Source organism: Mastacembelus armatus, chromosome 16 (assembly GCF_900324485.2).
Source record: "Mastacembelus armatus chromosome 16, fMasArm1.2, whole genome shotgun sequence".
Taxonomy (NCBI): Eukaryota; Metazoa; Chordata; class Actinopteri; order Synbranchiformes; family Mastacembelidae; genus Mastacembelus; species Mastacembelus armatus.
This window is the reverse complement of record NC_046648.1, coordinates 17,908,989-17,928,118: the sequence shown is the minus strand read 5'-3', so window position 1 is coordinate 17,928,118 and position 19,130 is coordinate 17,908,989. Positions and strand designations below refer to the sequence as shown.

Here is a 19,130-nt window from a genome sequence, read left to right as displayed (position 1 = left end):
AGCCTTTTTTAAACAATTGTTTACATAAATATAATCTTGTACTTTTAGATTGGTTTTATGTGTTGGATTGATTTTATGTGTATGGCTGCAAAACCAGCTTATGAGAACAGCTTGCCCCTTGAGGAACAAATAAAACAGCTTTGCATTTGAAAGCGATAACCAAGTTACAGGCTAACTATATCCATTTGCTACAGTGCACTAAGACAATAGGCTGACATGATGGAAAATTACATATTTTAATGGCGAAGCCTTAAATAAAAGACATCGATAAAGTCACTTACCTGTTAGCTGTTCATTAGCTCCAAGCTAAAAAGAAGCTAACTAGGCTAGCAGGTTATAGCTAGCCACCGGTTAGCTTAGCTAACCCAGAACAAAGACTGTAACGGGGAAAATTGCTAGTCTATATCTTTCCAAACATAAAAAATATATCTAGCAATTCCTTACAAACTCACGCATTAACATGCTATATGTCGTTTATTAAAATGTAAAAAAAATTATAAAAATTATAATTTGCCGTTTCATGCTGGTTGTTTCATGCTGCTGCGCCGTTGCCTGGCAACCAGCAGTGAGGAAGTAAGGTAACGACATCATTTGTGTAGCTTATGTACTTTGTTATATACAAGTATTGTATATATACTTTTATACTTATATTAATTTTGTACGAATTCGTTAAACAACGAACCATGGTTATTTAAGTTGCGTTCAACGTGAATCCTGATATCCTTTGACTGAGCCAGGCTAGCTGGCCTCGTGGGAGGTCGGGGGCCTGCCGCAAAAATGTGCTGATGGACCTTAACAATCTTCTCCACTAGTAGCTACATATATTTACTAAAAATTTAAAGTTTTGCCTTACGCTACTTCCCTCTGCATTTGTTTTCATTGTAATTAAATCTGATCTTGAAATGCAAGGCCTTTATGACTGTCGGCTTATTGTTGACTCCACAAAAAGTCAGGGGTTAATCTTTTTGTTTACAAATAACATGGTAAGAAACTCTAGTCTGATTATGTCATTAATAAATATGGATTTATGAAAGAGACAGGCATAAACAAAAAGTGATATTCATATTGGGTTTTAACTGGTTTTAATTAACCCTGATTACATCTTAATTACAAGTTTGGAAAAAAACACGAAAGAAGTGGAGAAATTCAATGTTACATCATGGTATTAACTCTCATCTCTCCATCTGAGTGTTATGTAACTGCTTGGGGGAGATGAGGTGGAAGAAAAAGACTGAAAAAAGGAGAAGAAAGACCTTTACACAGTAAAACAATACACATCTTTTTTCTTCTTTTAAAATGATACAACCCCCCCCCCCCCAAAAAAAGAAAAAATATACAAGAGAGAGAGAGAGAAGTAACATTATAAAATAAAAAATATTATGTGACAAAAAAGATAAAATCACTTCCCCTCTGACCCTAAATAAAATCCTTTGCTGCTGCTCTTCCCTCTCAGTCACCAATGTTACATCTCTGTCAGCATCAACATTAATATTAAACATTTTAGTTATATTACATTTGTAAAAACTAAAGATGGAAAAGATTCATGGTTGGGGGCCTGAAACTTTTAAACAGGGAATGGAGTTTATGGGGTTCCACATCATCCAAATTGATATACACAACATAAAAAGCAACAGCTAACGGAGCCATGGAATAATAATAATGCCAGGTGGAGAGGTAAATAACCCAGTGAGAACAATAACAACAACAATAATCAATAGCAATGTTGACATCAGAAAAAGAAACATAGAAACCTTTATTCCTTTGATAGAGAAATGTAACCTTTGTGCTGTTTGACACAGGATGAGTGAGAGCCTGTGTTACTGTCAGACTGATCAATCTTTTTACCCTGCAATATCACAACTGAGTCAGATCACGCCACAGTTAGCAGGAAGTCAGACAATGCCTGAAATAGAGTGAGGAAACAAAAAAGAAACAAAGAGGACAGAAAGAGTGCTAAGCAGGTAAGACTGATGCCTCATCTGTTGCTGAGATATGAAAAAGTAGTAGTAAGGCAGCTGTCAGTTCAAATACAGACACAGGACATGGTGGGGGAGGGGGAGTGTGTGTTATGACATGCTCCAGTCCAGACCACAGAGGTCTGATGAGGAAATTCAATCAGCTCAGCTACACAGCTTGCCTGTAGGCCATCTATCTCACAGTTCTGTTATAGATCTGTCTTCTCACTGGCCAGGCAGGGACAGGCCACTCACTGGTCAAAACAGCTCAGTTAACCAATCAGATGCCTGGATGACCTGGCCATAGAAAAGAAAAGCTCCAGGATGTTCAAACATAATCACAAATGTGTGTGTGGGTGTGTGTGTGTGTGTGTGTGTATGTGAGAAGGTACATAGTTTGAGGAGAGGGTGTTTCTGGGCAGGGCCTTACAGGCCCTGACTTTTTCAGGCTAATGATTTACCCGTCAACTATCCTCTGTCTTTCTTGCTCCAAGTCAAAGCTGCTGCAAACCCAGAAGCATTATACTAACTGGAATAAGAGAAAAGACAGGATTACTACTTCACTAATAACCCATGAGCTAACTCTTGAGCACACCCACCCACACACACACACACACACACACACACACACACAGGGCCAGGAGAGGTGGCCTTAGGCCATAACAGCTCAGGCTGGGAAGAACCCCACTGAACCTCACTAGACTGTACAGACAGGAAAAAGCACAGTGCTGCACGCTGAAAGGGCAAGCTACTGCAAATGAATTGAATAGCACAGTCAACCACACATCTGAATCATCAGCAGTCTGCAGTGGAGTTGTCTTTTTTGCTGGTAGACTGGCCTGTGCTGTTTTTTTCAGGTTTGTTTACCTATGAAACAAATATACAAGAAAAACCTAGACCCCCCCCCCAAACCTTTCTTTCTGTCCACCCACCCTCCATACCATATTACCTAGTGAGTGGCACACATCCTACCACTCAAATAATCCACTTACAAAAAATCCTGAATCAATCATGTCATTAAAATGCTTTTTAAAATCTCACTTTTCTTCAATAATTTCATTTAGAATATATAAAGATATAGTCTGTATGTGTGTTATTAGAGCTCAGTTTGCACTTTTGTACATGCTATAAAAACAAGGCATAGAGAGGCAGTGTGTGTGTGTCTGTGTGTGTGTGTGTGTCTGTGTTCCCTGCTCTCTGAGGCTCTCACAATCGTGTAGTTAACAGGCCCAGCTTTCTACCACACACACTTAGGACCTGAGGATGACGCCACTACAGGGGGAGTTGGAAGTCCAGACAGAGAGAGGGAGCATGTTTAAGAGCTAAAGGCAGTGTTGTGCATGTTTGTGTGTGTATGTGTGTACATCTATGCTGGTTTAGTTCAACACTATCTATGATTGTTAGAGGAGCTTTAGCTGGTGAACTAGGATTCTGTGCTGCTGGGGCTTGAGGGAAACAATTTTCAGTATACAAGCCATGTTAGGTGTGATGAGAAGGCTAGTTAACAGTTACTGGAGGCCCCTCAAATCCTTCTCCCCCTGCTGTCTTCCACTTGTGGTCCCCTTCAGCAGCTCTTCGTCATTCTCCTTATTTACCTTCTCATATCTCCCTAGGGTTAAAATATTTATGTGAGGGGAGTCGTGATCTTTCCATAGGTGGCCCGCAAGAGAAAGAGGGGCAGGACAGGAGAGAGACGAAAGGAAGGTTATACAAAAGTCAAAAGCTCTGAGAGAAGTTTGCCAAAAAGTCAATGTCTGTGTATGAGTTCATATGAATCTCTATGGTCTTGTTGCAGTGGACAGTAAACAGTGTCCACAGTTCCCAAGTCCTATTCACGTTTGGCTGGATTTGTGTGTGTGTGTGTGTGTGTGTGTGTGTGTGTGTGTGTGTGTGTGTGTGTGTGTGTGTGTGTGTGCATGAATCCCATAAACATACAGCAATAGGCTTCCCTGAGTGGAGTGGGCCAGGTTTAGGAGTCAGTCAGACAACACCCAACAGCCCCACTCTTCAGTCTTAGAGACACTTTCCTTTGTATGATTTTTCAAATCTGACAAGAGTTTTATTAGTTAAAAGATGATAATCAAAAGTAGTCCTCCTCCCTATCACCCTCTCTTCTTTGCTTGCTTCCATATGACTTCAGGACTGGGTTTTAGGTACAGGCACTTATCAAAGTCCCTTATAGAAAAGGTAGCATACGAGAGAGTGTGCACATCACCATTGTAGGTGTGTTGCTGGGCTGTAAGGGAGTGTGTGTCCCCTGAGGAAAGTGTTGACTGGCTGCTGATCCTAATGGTGGAGGCCAAAAGTGGGAGCTGTGCTACTGGGACAGGGAATCTGGACCTTCACTGGCCAGGTGGGAGGTGAACTTGGGGTCAAGTTCCATAAGGGAGCCAGCCACTGGTTTAAGCCTTGACCCAGTCACTGTGCCTGGGAGGGCTAACTTTCAGTGAGTCCCTCCTCCCAAAAAATGTGTCCCAGAAGAGCCCTGATCCAGACAGAAATTTTGGGGCATCTGACACCACAAGAGTCAGGCTGTCTTTGAGGTGTTAGTTTTATATGTGTGTGTGATGGACTAGGCTCTCAGTTCACTGGAGGTTTCAGGAATCAAGTTTGTCAGTGTGGGAGAGGGATTGCAAATGAAACATTTACATACTCCTGTACCACTTCCCGTGCTACCGAAGTAGTAGTGTTTTGGCTGTGTCTCTCATCAGCAGTCTTTGTTCTCCAGAGACAGCTGTGCAGTGGCACGATGCAGCTCGGCACTCACCCTCCGGTGTGAGGCCAAGGGTGTGGCTAAAGAGCCCTCATATGCCAGAGGGGGAGGACTGTCCCCTTCTCCGCTGCCTGTCCCATCCTCATCCATCTCCATTCGTCCATTACTTTGCCTATCTCTTTCCCTCTCTTCCTCAGGTCGTACTTTCTTGTCATCTGACTCTTCCTGTGAGGCCTCCATGCGCTGGTCTTCGCTCCAGCGCCTCTTGAAGCGCAACTTAAGTGGGATGCACTTGGTCTGTGGAGTTCCTGCCAAGCCAGTCTGAGGTGGGGGCGTGTTGCTGTCCCCTGGCTCAGTGGGTTCACTCTTGAGAGTAGGCAGTCCGCGTTGCGCATTGGAGTGTGTGTGTTGTGAGGTGAAGAAGGGCATCAGGCCAGGTGGAGGTGGAGCAGGGGCCTTAAAGACGTCCTCGTCCAGATCCTCATCAGGGTGGGGTTGATGGTGGGGTGCAACTGTGCCATTAGCAAGGCGGTGGTGGTCAGGTGCTCTGGAGTGGCGATGGGAGAACAGCTCAAACTCTTCATCTCTTTCATCTGGGTCTTCATCACTAATATCAGTCACCTCCACCTCTTCCTCTGACTCTACATCAGAGATGGGCTCAACCTGGACAGTCATGTTAAAAAAGAGGATAAAGAAAAGACTGAACTCAAGAGAAAAACTGAAAATGAAGAAACTCACTGAAATTTTTGTTCAGCAATATTTTTAAGAAATACTGACAACCACTGAAGCCCATTTTAATTACTCAAGATGTAGCTTTACCAAAAACAAGTTTACTTTAAGACCAACTAGATTAAATGTGGACCTGTTTCTCTCACCTTTATCTTGGGCAGTCCAGCACTGTTTAGAGACTGTGTTGAGGAAGAGGCAGAGATGAGGCCTGAGCCACTGGCTGAGCTCAGATCGCTGCCAAATGACAGCGAGGAGCCCAAGCCAGAGGTAGATGACATGGATCCAGATCCTGAGCCTGAGGACAGTGAGCTTTGTCTGGCTTTAGTTTGGCTTTGCCCATCCCTCTGTTTCCTGCCCAGTGGTGGTGGCTGTAGCTTAAACTTGAAAGGAGACATGTGTGGGGGCTCCTCACCCAAGTGAAGTGGGTGATGCATGGGATGGGAATGGGGGTGAGGGTGGGCAGAGTGAGGTGGATGCGGGTGGTGATGGGCAGAGTGAGCCAGAGACGGATGGTGATGCCGCTCTCCTCCCCTCTCCCCTCCCCCTGCTGTTGCGGCTCTTTCTGCCCTTTCGGCTGCTCCTCTCTCTGCACTCAGACCAGCCTTGTCTGCAGTAGGCCGGTGGGGCTGAGGGATGACAATGTTGGGATACTGGAGGAAAGCTCTGGGGCTGAGGCCGTAGTTGTACACTGACTGGGTGTGGGCCTGCAGGTAGCGCTTCATGTCCTCTGGGTTGAAGGAGAAGTGGGAGCCTAACATGGGTGACAGCGTGGGTGAGGGAGTGTAGGGGAGGTGAGATGTTGGAGTCATGGACAGTGCTGGAGACAGAGGAGGAGCTAAGAGACCAGCTCCTCCAGGCCCTGGCAGAGGGGAAACTGGGAAGGGGGACAGGGGCTCTGGGTGAATGCGATGCCCTGTATGGCTACGTGAGCCTGGGTGCCCCGCTGGGTTACCTGGTCCTCCATACATGCGGAACAAGGTTTCATGAGACAGACGGGGATGGATGATACTCCGGTAGCCCCCTCCTCCACCCCCAGGTCCTCCTCCTCCTCCTCCGCTCACACCCCTCTCTCCCCTCTCCTCTCCTGCTCCTGTGTTGCCTTCCTCAATCTCAGAATTGACCGACGTGCCATCACTGCAATCGCTAACAGAGCCACGGGCCATTCGTCGAGCCACTGAGCTGAACATGCCACCAGGGCTGCGTAGGTCCTCATTGGGTGAGAGGACTTCAGAGGGTGTGGAAGGAGGAAATCTGAAGTGCGTCCCTGCACCAGTGGGGACAGGAGGGGCACTCTGAGGAACGCTGCTTCCTGAAAGCATGAAGGCAAAGAACAGAGAAGAAGAAAAATATATATATATATATATACTGAAATAATGTATAACGTTCTTTGGTGTAATCCTAAATAATCATGCTTCCTATTACACGTGCACACAGAGTGCTTGACTGTCATGGCTTACCAGTTGAGCCCATGTCGATGAACGGGTAGTTGACCAAAACCAGTTTATTGAAGTTGAACTTATAGGTGAACCGCTTGCCTTTGGTCTTATGAAGGATCCTCTTGTTATAGTAATATCTGGGGGGAAAAAAGCACAAAACAGGCATAATTTTAATAAATTTTAAAAAAGGCATTATAGTAACATATCTTTTGCATGTAAAGACAAATACAAATACACGTTTCAGGGTTAAATAACCCACCAAGAAATAGTAAAATTGGCTTTTTAACAGCACAGACATTTGATTTAAAATCTGTATCTCCTTTTAAAATATTATTTTGTTCCCGAAGTTGTTGAGACTATGACAGATGAGCTTGCACACTCTTTAATAAGCACGAGTCTTTCATGTACCCCCACCCCTCTAATGATAGATATTACAGAGTGTTGTATGACATTTGCACAAAGCAGACCCACAAATGGGGGGGAGGGTTGAGGAGGAAAGGGCGGTAGAAAGGGGTCAGGGGAGAGACAAAATAGATGAGTAACAGAGGATGGATTGAGGTGTGGTGCAGTGATGCTGTGAACAGGTTTAAACAAACAATTAGGAAGCGTTAGCACAGCATTAGGCTACTCTGAGCCTCCATGGATTGTAATGTGAGCAGCTGTATGCACGTTTGACAGGTGTGTGTTACTTGTTTGTCTATGTCCGTCTAAAACAAGATGAAGATTAGAAGAAAAAAACAAAACATCTTTTTGGGGTCCTTTAAGTTCAGGTATAGTCAGATAAGTGTTACGCACACCCACACATTCTGTCATTTATTTTTCTAGATGGACCCATCTCTTTATGTAACACCAAAGCCACCAATAATTCACCCCATCTTTATCTGTTTATGTAATGGCCATTCTCTGTGTTTTTTCAAGCTCTTTCTCTCCCATGGCTCCTGCCTACAGTACAAGGCTCCATTTTTATTAACCTTTGTCCAGCTACAGCTCTTTATGTAACATCTCTCTGCTTTCTTCCCCAGATCCACATCCACTTTATGTAACCTCTAGATCCCTGGCTGCCAACCCTCATACAGTAAGGGAGACAGAGTGAAGGAAAGAGGAAGAGATAAAGAAGAAGAAAGGACTTGATGCGGTGTGTTTATCCATTAGTGAACTTGTGCACCCTGCTCACCAAACCTACCTCCTGTCCTTTCAAAATTACCCCTGGCTACTAAACACAGGTAGGCATCATGTCTGCATGCCTACCTGTTTTTATAATACCAGGTTCTCCTTTCTTTTCCTCTAGCATGTGTCTGCTGGCACAAGTTAAGTGAAGTCTGCTGGCAAAGACAGGGTCTTCAGGGTATGAAGGTAATGCTGAGTTAATCAGAGCCCATTGACTGTCATTATACTGAATGGTAGTTACCCAGACGGCAGTGTGTGTGTGTGTGTGTGTGTGTGTGCATGTGTTTGAGTGTCTGCCCCCCCCCCCCCCTATTATGCTTATTACACAGATTTGTTAGGCTGTTTTTGCTCTGGGAACAGACTGTTGCTCTACTGTTGCTCTTTTTCACTTGTTTCTTTAACCCCCCCCCCCTCTTTATCCTACTGATATCTCTCTCTCTCCTTTTCTCTCATCAATCCACCTCACCCCACACACCCCCTGAGGCGATGGGTTGAGGGTGAGAGAGAGGGAGAATCAGGGAGACAGGACAGGCCTGCACTGTTGAAAACACTGTTTATGCCTGGCACAAAGATGCATGTAATTTCTGCTCAGGGGGAGATACTCACAAGGGCCAGGAAGGAGGCGAGAGAAGCTGTTAGGGTTGAGGGGATGGACAGACAAGCGACAGGCAGGAAGTCAAGCGGAATTAAAACCACAACAGGACTGTGATCAAATTAGCCGATGATAGAAAAAGTCATCAGTACTGTGGTCCACATGAAGGTCCAATATAAACAGGGATTACAAGGGCTGAAAACAAATTAATTAATTACATATATCGTGCAGCATCATTGTAAACCCTAAATTGAGCAAAAATTCATTTACATACTGACTGCACTTTTATCTGTTCTTAATCACACTACAATACAATAAATAAAGCAGTTGCCAGCTAATAGGTACAGCCAGCCTATTAAACTGGCTGCAGACTAATGTGTTCCTACCCCTCAAGGCCCACTGAAAGCAAACAAACTGTGTGACACTGCACTCATGGCTTGTGAGTAGCATGCTTGTTAGTAGACAGTGTGTAAATAAATGGCCTACAATGTTCTACTATGACTGATGTGACTTTGTGCCAAGCAGCACCTCAGTGTTGTGTGTAATTAAGCCAAAAGAGGGATCCAAAGGACTTCTCCATCAACATTCTCTGGACAAAATGACTGTGGAGCCTCCATCCAAATGTTATTCAAAGCTCCATTTTTTGAGTTTTACTGTGGTGCTGCTCAATCCTGCTTGGATCCCATAGAAAACTAATTGGGTCATAGGGACTTTGTCACTCTTAAAAAGTTCTATTAAGAATCTCTCTAGTCACAACAGAACATTATAACATTCATTGAGGGAGTTTTTACTTCAGGATAATGCATTAGGCAGCATTAATGATAACTGGTGTCATTAAAGACCGATAATATCAGTGTTGACACATCTGACAGACACTGACTTGTGGCAGTCAGCTGGTAGGAAACATAGTCAACTAAAATTTTGTGTGCGCTTGCCTGCACACATGCTGTTAGGATTAATACACCAAATGCTGAAATGCATATTTGAAAGGAGACAACAACTTTCTGTAATCCTATCTGAGGGCAACTCAAGTTCTGTTTAGAGTACATGGTCACCCATTCTTTCTCCATGCCCCCTCCTCCTGAGCCGTCATACGGGCAGACAGTCTTTGAAGAGCATTTGAACTCACTTCAAAAGAGAAGAAAGAGATTCTTTGAGTGCCTGTGTTTAGCTGCCCACCACACTCGCCTTACATACACATAAGAGTACACATACACACACACCCCTCCCATATCCTGACCGTGTAACTGTCATTTCATTCAGGCATACTCAACCATGTTGCCCCCACATAGCCCCAGAACGTGTTGTCCAGGAGATGCTCCTTTATACTGCTCTCTGTTAAACCAAAAGCGTAGATTGAACAATCAATAGGAGTATGGATTTAGGCAAAGCCTTCAGGGAAACAGAGGGGAGGCTTTTTATCAACTCAGTTGTTACTGTGTGTGATTCTAGGCCAGGGATTAAGCTGTGATTACAAAGACATGCTGTGGTCCAAAACATGATCAAAGCAGAGATATAGAGAAACTCCAGAGTGCAGGAACTCAATTTAAAACCAGCACTTTAACCAGGTTCAAACCATCTGCACAATATTATTTTTCTCTAGTGCATTATTTGATGTTTTTTATCCTGACATTAATACAGTACTTGAGTTATTAAAACCAGAGCTGCAGTAATTAGTTAATTAATTGACTAGAGGATGGTCTATTTTATTACAATATGTCTATTGTCTTGTTGAACTTATTTTTTCAATGAAGTTGCCATACTCTATTAGCTCAGCAATTAGTCCAGGTAGAATAATTTGGTTGGAACTGCTACAAAACAAATTATGCCTGAAACAGGAAATATCTGGGCTTGACATTTGATGATGCGAACAGACAATTTTCAGTCAGTATTCAAAAGAGTATTATGGTTTGACGCAGAATGAGAAATGTAAAAAAAAATTATTAAAAAAAACAACTAAGTGGGAACTAAGTGTAAATAGTTCAGATTGTAAAGTACAAAAGATCTATCAGATAGGGTCAACATTTTGTATAGTATTATAAATATAAGTGTATATGGTCACCAGCCTATTTCAGTACCGCTACACATACACATGTATATACACACTAAAATGAATTGAACCAACCTGCTTGTGTGTGTGTGTGTGTGTGCACAGGCTGTGTGTTGTCCATTGTTGGGCTGTAAATAGGCGCTGACTGTGACAGGAAGTTGGGATTACAATACTCCCCATGAGCCCCATGTTTATTTTCTGCCTCTTTCGTCAGTGTTGGCTGACACACACATCCCAGCTAGATCCTCCTCTACACACATGCGCACACACGCGCGCACACACACATACGCACACCAGCAGCGCACACTCACAAGTGTGTGTCGAGTCAGGTTTGACAAGTGTTTACTGTGTTAAAAAGGAAATAAAATGAGTTTGTGTAGGCATGTGGGCTGGGCTGGGCTGGGCTGGGCTGGGGTTATGATTAGACAAGATGTCACATGCTCTGTGAAGGTGATGTCTTTGTGTGTAAAGTGGAGGATCTGGTGAAAGTGTCATTAGGTTGATCACATGTTCTTGCAGTAAAAATATGGACTTCAGCACGTATGTGTGTGTGTCTGTGTGTGTGTGTGTGTGCATATGAGTGCACAGCTCTTGTCCATCCTGCCCTCATATAAAATAAAGGCCTCATTCTGTCAGGAACAATGGCAAACACACAATGTGCATGAACACATAGATGCTGCAGATAGAGACAAAAGAGTACAATACACACAAGCATATGTTGAACACAAAGTCATGCAGTAGTACTGTCCCCGGGTGCTCCCTACACTTTCCCTCTGGCCCTGGGTGTTTCCACACAATATGCTGCTGTAGTGAGAGGCCTTCTGACCCACAAACAGGCCCAGCCAGCTAGGTGAGCAACACTGTGTGCCTATGCAGCAGTATTTCCTGCAGCATGTTCTGTGGATGTGATCACTAAAGTTACTTCTAAATATACATTAGAACCACTTTTTGTGCAGCAGTTAAAAACTGCTATAGTATTTCAGGGCGAAAAAGGGACAGTGAACTTAAAAATGTGGTTGTAGTATATAATAAAAATGGTTGGTAACAAGAAACTGAACAAACATTGGAAATGAAGCAAATACTCCAAACGTGTGCAAGCAAGCTTGCACAAGCTATAGCATATGTACAATGGTGCATTTGTGTATGTGAATGCACACATGTGGTGCGTTGTTAATCTTTGCCAGCTGTGCGTGGCAGTCCCCCTGACCTCTGACCATAGCAATGGAGAAAGTGCCTACTGTTGACTGGAGGACATTGGAGCCTGGAGGTCTCGAAGAGCTGGGACCTCTTAGCATAATGACACTCATTAAGTCGGCGCTCTGCAATGACTGATTGGCAACAGGCTTTATTACCCCTCCTCTCCTTTGTGTATCAGCACACACTTATGAGAGAAAGATGATGGTGCAAGGAATCAGAAGGAGGGATGAAGACTTGGCGTTTGCATTACAGACATGTTTACTGCCTTGCCCTAACAAATGATGTCTCAAAATCAAAATTCGGCTTAAGGGTAAAGACTGTCCCTTCTTTTATTCATTACTGGCACCAAAAATGTCAAACAGCACTGACCTCAAAACTTGAAGAGTATCGAAGCAGAAGATGAACATGACGTGAACAGGACCTGACACACTGGACAACAGCAACAGCTTTTAATATTAATAATACATGACTTTGTTTGTTTGTCTTATTACACAGAATCAAACGTGTAATCAGCTACAACAAACCAAAATAATTCAGTAATAAATTAAAAAAACAAGACATTTTTGGACATAAACACACACTTGCACAGTGTGACTATAATCCTCCCAATAGGAGTGGGACTTTCACAGCGGCCGTGGGAGCGGGAGACCAAGATGACGCATGGACTGTGGCTGTGTCCCCTCAACGGAAAGCCGACACATACCAAGTCCACACACAATACAGAAGCACTGATTAGGGAATTTCCACCATGTGCATGGCAGACAGGAAAGAATAAGATAGTAGAGGTAAAAATAATAATTACAAAGGCTAAGTGATAAAAAAACACTTCAAAACAGACATGCCTTTTCAAGCATGAGAGCATGTTTGTGTATTCTAATTGCCACATGCTAAGTGTGGTCTCCATTATTAGCAGACTCCAGGTTTTCTCCATATGAAGGGCACAAGGTGGCCTGTTCTCCAACAGTCTGCTCCATATGGGGACTGTTACCATGCACAAGAGCATTTGTGTCTCTCTTTTATAACTTCATTAATCTTTAGTGCCATTAATCCTACTGCCACATTACTACTGATGTGTGTCTTGAGAGGCTTCATTTCCAGTGTTGGCGAAGGGACTGATGACAGCTCTGGTGTCACATCAGGTGATGGTAGTGATGTGGGTGTAACACATACGTGTGTTGTTTTCTAGGCTGTCCTTCTCACTCGATTTATAGGCAAAGAGGAGACAACCTGGCTGTAGGAGGGTGGCTGAGGACACTGCACTGCCAGAGGGGAAACTCCTGTGTTGAAAACTTGTTGATAATCAGCCTCTAAGGCCGGTCCATCAGAGAGCACTAAGAATCGCTATAAATAAACACTTACTGCAGCCTAAGCTCCAAATCTGTTACAGCTCTAGAGGATGGACATGCCATAAATACACTGCCTGGTCACCATCCACATTCTTTTTTCTCTTTAATTCACAAATTGTAAATCCAGACTCTGACTATGAATGACCTGCTTGTGTATGTGGTGTCACATGTAGGCACACTTTGCAGTCTGTATTAATTCCTTCTGTCCCCGATAGGATCCCATCTGTAGCAGACATTATCTTAATCTAAATAGTGCACACACTGTAAGCCGTGTAATTCAATGCATTTCCCTCTTTCAATGACCTGTGTGGCTTTCTTTAGAGTACTTATCCTAATCTTGGCCCTGATTTGCTGTAAACAACAAGCTGGAGACACAAGCCAGTGAATAAGATGGCATACATACTGCCGTTATCATCTGAGAAGAGTTCCTCGGGGATATTGTTATGTCTGTAATACTGAACTTTAATGAGTTGAGGGTATTCATTGCAAAGATCCCAGTACTGACTACATACATCTTTTATCTGTTTATTCTAAAATAAAAAAAGTCAGTTAATGCAACATAAACCCAAAAGCACAAACATGATTGAAAGTATCTGTTACATAGGTCAGATTTGATCTACTTTGTTGGACTTCTCCTCATTTTAATACACAGCTATTTTGTTGGTCTTGAAGCAGTGTTATCGACAGTCCGTTTGATTTATCTCTTACTTAGGAAACAAATCCAACCAGAGGAAAACTCAACAGGCACTAAAGTACTTCTTCAAAGCAGCTTGTAAAGAAAACAACCCAAATCAAATCATATAATCTGGCATTAACTAACATTATGAATCAACAACCAGACATATCTACCCACAAAGCATAAATAAATATTAAGCAAAAGGTGAACCTACACATTTTTTCCTATATGAAGTCCTGAAGTTGAGGTTAGGGTCACTACCAAAACATGTTAATGGGCTTATCTAAGCTGGTATCCAATGACGTTGCTTCAACCAAAAGGTGCAAAGGCCAAATGGATCAGTGTTGTAACTCTACTTGGAGAATAGCAGTAGCTAAACTAGTCCAGGTCAATACTGTGTGAAGGCATGTGGCCAGGGTCAGTCTTGCAACAGTATTATAGACTTACTTTAAGTGCTATTAGTGCCCAGGCAGGCATGACTAATGGCACGTCTGGATGAAACAGAGAGTAAAAGATATGACAATATGAGGTCTGTGGGTCTGAATGAAATGCTTCCAGCGGGTCATTGCTGTTAGTGGAATCAGCTACCAGGGTCACAGATGGTACTCTCAGTTTAAATAACAAAATGTTTCTTTACAATGGCTGTAGCCTCAGGGGAGGCTGTGTGAGTTTCAGAGTCGTAACCTCATGTACTGAACATCTGCACCAGTGCTAGTTTATCTACATGTGTACAGTAACCTCTCTGATCATTCAACCTGGACATGCATCCTTTTTGCACACAGGAACCACATTGCCACTGGAGAGGAGATTGAAGTGTGCTGGGCTTCATGATAAAGTATTTTAGAAAGTGGCATTTCAGTTGGTGGCCTAGAGACAGTATGTACATAGATGGGGAGTCTAACTATATATATTTGGTACCGCTTCAAAAAGCACACTATCTGAGGCTCTTACTCTGCCAAAATGATGACAGTCCATGTTCTGAGAGCCAGCAGCCCGCGGTCAGTCTGCCCAGCCTCTGCTTTTGGCTACTGGCCAAGTGACAGCGTATTTTAACTCTCCAATTCATCATGTGTGTCGCCCACTCACAAGATTGTGGATCCATGGTAATTATGTCAGGTGACTGGATGTGGCAGATTACTGCAAGTTCAGTCATCAGGCCTGGTTTCAGAGGGGGCCCAAAAATTTTCTAACCCATGTGAGCTTCCTAAAAAAGCTGATACGCAAAGAATCACTCTTAGTCTGTGATACTGACTTGATGTAATACACTTCTTATATCATGGTTAATTTTCTTCCTCCTACTTCATCCCAAAGCGCAGTGTAGATTCATAATTGTGCTTTGCCTAGACAGTAGTGGTCTGTGTGATTTGATTGCAAGGTCCAAGTGAATTAATCATTGAATTGGAACATGTGGGCTCTTTAAATTTTAAGTTAAGTTATTTACCCTTATTAGTCCCACAATGGGGAAATTGCATTACACACCCAAAGTGCGCACACACACACCGTGAACACACATCCGGAGCAGTGGGCAGCCAATGCTGCGGCGCCCGGGGAGCAGTTGGGAGTTCGGTGCCTTGCTCAAGGGTCTCACCTCAGTCGTGGTATTGAAGGTGGAGAGAGAGCTGGCTATTCACTCTTTCAGCTTCCTCATCATAATCATGACTAATGTAGTGCAGCAAAATTTAGCTACTTGGAAAACAGCTAATCATGTGTATATGCAGATCCATGTAGATGTTAAAGGTCGCGAAAAGGAGCAAATACTGTAACTATGAATAATTACAGACTCCTACATGCAAACAAAGAAACATGCATTTTCAAGCACATTCCTCAGCCTTCATACCTCAGTGCCCTGCTCAACTTGTCGTAGTTCATTTGGGGTTTGCACTTTCTGGCCCCCCACAGCCGGGCCACTTCATCTGGGTCTTTGATGACAAACTCGCCATAGTCTCCCTGCCAGGCGATGACATCATGATACTCTTCTTTTCGGAGCAGCTCCAAGATGAAGTGCCACAGCTGGATCTGCCTGGACCCAGGGCTTGACTCAGGCTTGTAAGCCCATTCTGGGAAGGCGAACCCTGGAACAAGATAAAGAGAGTGGGAGGTTAGTGTGGGTCAGACCATTGTGCCAGCAACAGTTAACAGTAATGTGAAGAGCACAAGTCATAGTAAACTGGAGGAGGGGGGGGGGACATCATTTTCATGGATATGTGAATCCAAATGACTCCACCTTGTCTCTGTGAAGACATTCAGACTACATAAAATCCATTTGAAGGAAACTAAAAGAGACTAAGACTAAGATATAATCACAATTAGGAGTAAGCAGTTGTTGCCATTTCAGGTGAGTTGAGTCTGTTCTATAAGAGAAAAGAGGATTAAAGCTGTCTGGCCAAGGATAAATCACACATGACAATGCACAGCGCGAAGTGTCCTCAGTCATATTTCACACTGCACCTAAAGTAGCCATCTTCACTCTCAACCCCGAGTCTTCCCTGCATTTTTCTTTCAAAATTTCTACAATCATTTTCACACACAAAGAAGAGGAGAAAGTAAAGTGAAGCGAGAGCATGAGTTTAATAGACCTCAAAAACAATGGTATGAGAAGCACTTTAACATGTCTCAACCTGCTAAGCCCAAGAATGCTGCTATAATGCTAATTATCTTGATCTTACGAGAATGCCTAAGGCTTCTGTATAAACCAAACTTCTCTGCTGTCATTAGGTCACCACCTCGCGACCGTGGCACTTTCACAGGAAACACACATGCACACCGAAACTGTAACACTAAAAGTTGTAGTGTCAGTGGGCTTCGTGGAACAGTTAGATGAAAAACGTTTCCACCTCTCCTCCACCTCTTTCCTTCATGCAGTCACTCTTTCCTATGACTGGAGGAAAACAACATGGACAGTCATCTCTCCTGTCTATCCCTCCATCTCTCTCCACCCTCTGCTTGAGGAAAACGCAGAGACACATAATGAGACTGTGGGCGTGGGTATATGACCGTTTGTTTTGAGCATGTGTGTGCCCAAATGTACAAGTTTGAGAGAGTTTATGTGCCAGCGGGTATGTTTAAAAATGTTTGTGCAAGTCTCCCACTAACATTATGTTGCCTGGGTGGTCAAGAAAAATTGACACGACTGAGCAAAATTAAGACTATTACAGTGTAATATTCAGCCAGATATAGTCTGGACTGTAATTTTATTTTATCAACAATCATCCTCATAGCACAATTAGATGCATAAGCGAGAAGGAGCCACAAAAGAAACAGCACCCACCCTGCTTAAGGGTGTGGTTGCGCAGGACATTTAATGCCCATTAAATCTGCTGATTTTATGCTGTTTGGTGCAAACAATGAGCGTCGTTAGGCTTCCTATTTTGTCTGTCTTATTTACATAGATGAAGAATCAACATTAGAAACTCTCCATGTGATGCTGTGACAAATAACTGAAAGATGTAAGCTTCAGAAAAACACTTTTTTTATTACAGGTCTCACGTTTAACAATGGGTATAGGTTTCTATTTTCCTTGGTTCATTATCATTTCCTGCTTTGGGATGACATGGAAAGACATATAAAGCTAACATAAAGCCAGTGTTTGCGAAGTGTTTAACTGCACAGCACGCAAAAGGCAGCAGAGGAAATGAGGCAGGCTGGTCTGCAGATTGGGAAACAAACCGGCACAAATCATCAGATTATGACTGTGCAGGACTGCATCCAGCAACCCAGTGGATTTGCTGGATGGCAGCCTGAGACAGAGACAGATAGCACTGATAATCTCTGCTGCACTAGCCTACTGTTACCAATCATAGTTGCGTAACACTAAATAATACTGAGAGCACATCTGGCAGGTATCTATGAGTCTGTGCACAGGTGTTGCTAGAGGAGTCCTTCATCAACATGTGTTAACTGCTTTATAAATGTTTGGTTCTTATGCTGGGCAAGTGACAAAGCAGAGGAGGGCAAATTTGGGTTTCTGAAAGGAAAGTTATCTTCCAATGTGTCTTCTTACTCATTAAATGTAGGCTACTCGCTGTTCCTCACCAGCATTTCTTTGTGGTTTTCCTCCACAGTGTTATACTTGTGATGCTTATTCAATGAATCACTCAGCTGTCCCACCTACTCAGGAGTCATTTTGCGATTCAAAATAAAAAATTATCAAACAATGAGAGGATGCCTACACAGTTTCCATCTTCAAATTCCAGACAGTATTTTATCAGCATTGAATATTATGCAGATAGTAGGTGGCCTACAAGAGTCAAACAGGCTGTGCAAGCGGCTTAGCTACTTTATTCAAACTAGAGATTATTGTTCTCTGTAACAAACATCCCAATGTGCGAAATGACCGTGAGTGTAAAAACTGCATAAACTGTGCCATCTGTGTCTGTAATTTCTCAGACTTTCCAGACCTACATATGTAGGTAGCAGTTAGCATGCAAAAAAAACAACTCAATGTCATTTTATTTCCTTTTCTCTTCCCACCCTCCTCCTCCTCCTCCTCCTCTTCTTCTTCTTCTTCTTTCTCTTTCAAACAAACACTTGTGTCATGATCAAACCCTGACTGATCTACAATCAGAGGGGACTACAATAAACATGCTGGCCTAGCTGAGTGTGGACATTCAACAATAACACATAATCACCCACACACACAACACACACACACACACGTACAACATAATCTTCCCAGACATAGGAAACTGATGAAGTCCTTCTCAAAGCTAGTGATGTGTGTTTTGTTGAACTGAAAGTTGGCTGTTCAAATACCCAATCTGGCTGAGATGAATAATAAAGAACCAGTGGGGCTGACCTTATCTACACCACTGACCCTGTCATGCTGCTTTTGAGCTGGCAAGTGCTCCACAGAAGTGTCTCAGCAGTCAACAGCATGTGACTGTTTGCAAAAGACGTGCAAGTGTCTGCACAGTAAAGCTGGTAGTTTTTGAAAGTTCATCAAACCAACACATTTTAAATGTTAAAAGAGAGCAACGTCACGACTTTTAAACTACTCTGCTACTATAGTTTGTGCAGTCGGTCGCTTTGTGCGCATGTGTGTGTGTGTGTGTGTGTGTCTCTGGAGATGCATCTGCAGTCATCATTTCGACTCTGGTGTGGATTATAGAGGTCGCCATACATGCACATATATATTTCAGGTCTGGTGATATTGATCGCTTGCAAACACAGGACAGACCAGCAGCTGCATTGTGTATATGGCAAGAGGACATTCTCTACCTGAAATGTCACATGATTCACTGTCATCAGCAATAGTACAGCAAAGTGACCA

The 19,130-nt window shown here is 43.2% G+C and overlaps 1 protein-coding gene across 1 annotated transcript in view; it reads right to left on the bottom strand.

The window, feature by feature from the left end:
- Positions 1–1,071: 1,071 nt before the first annotated feature.
- Positions 1,072–19,130, bottom strand: part of erfl3 (Ets2 repressor factor like 3) — a 44,660-nt gene continuing 26,601 nt past the window's right edge. Inside the window, exons 2-5 of the mRNA XM_026317462.1 lie at positions 15,699–15,933; positions 6,855–6,970; positions 5,544–6,706; positions 1,072–5,331 (exon numbers count right to left, since the gene is read on the bottom strand). Coding sequence (XP_026173247.1) covers positions 4,663–5,331; positions 5,544–6,706; positions 6,855–6,970; positions 15,699–15,933 — 2,183 coding nt within the window. The 3' untranslated portion in view covers positions 1,072–4,662. The remainder of the gene's footprint in view (positions 5,332–5,543; positions 6,707–6,854; positions 6,971–15,698; positions 15,934–19,130) is intronic.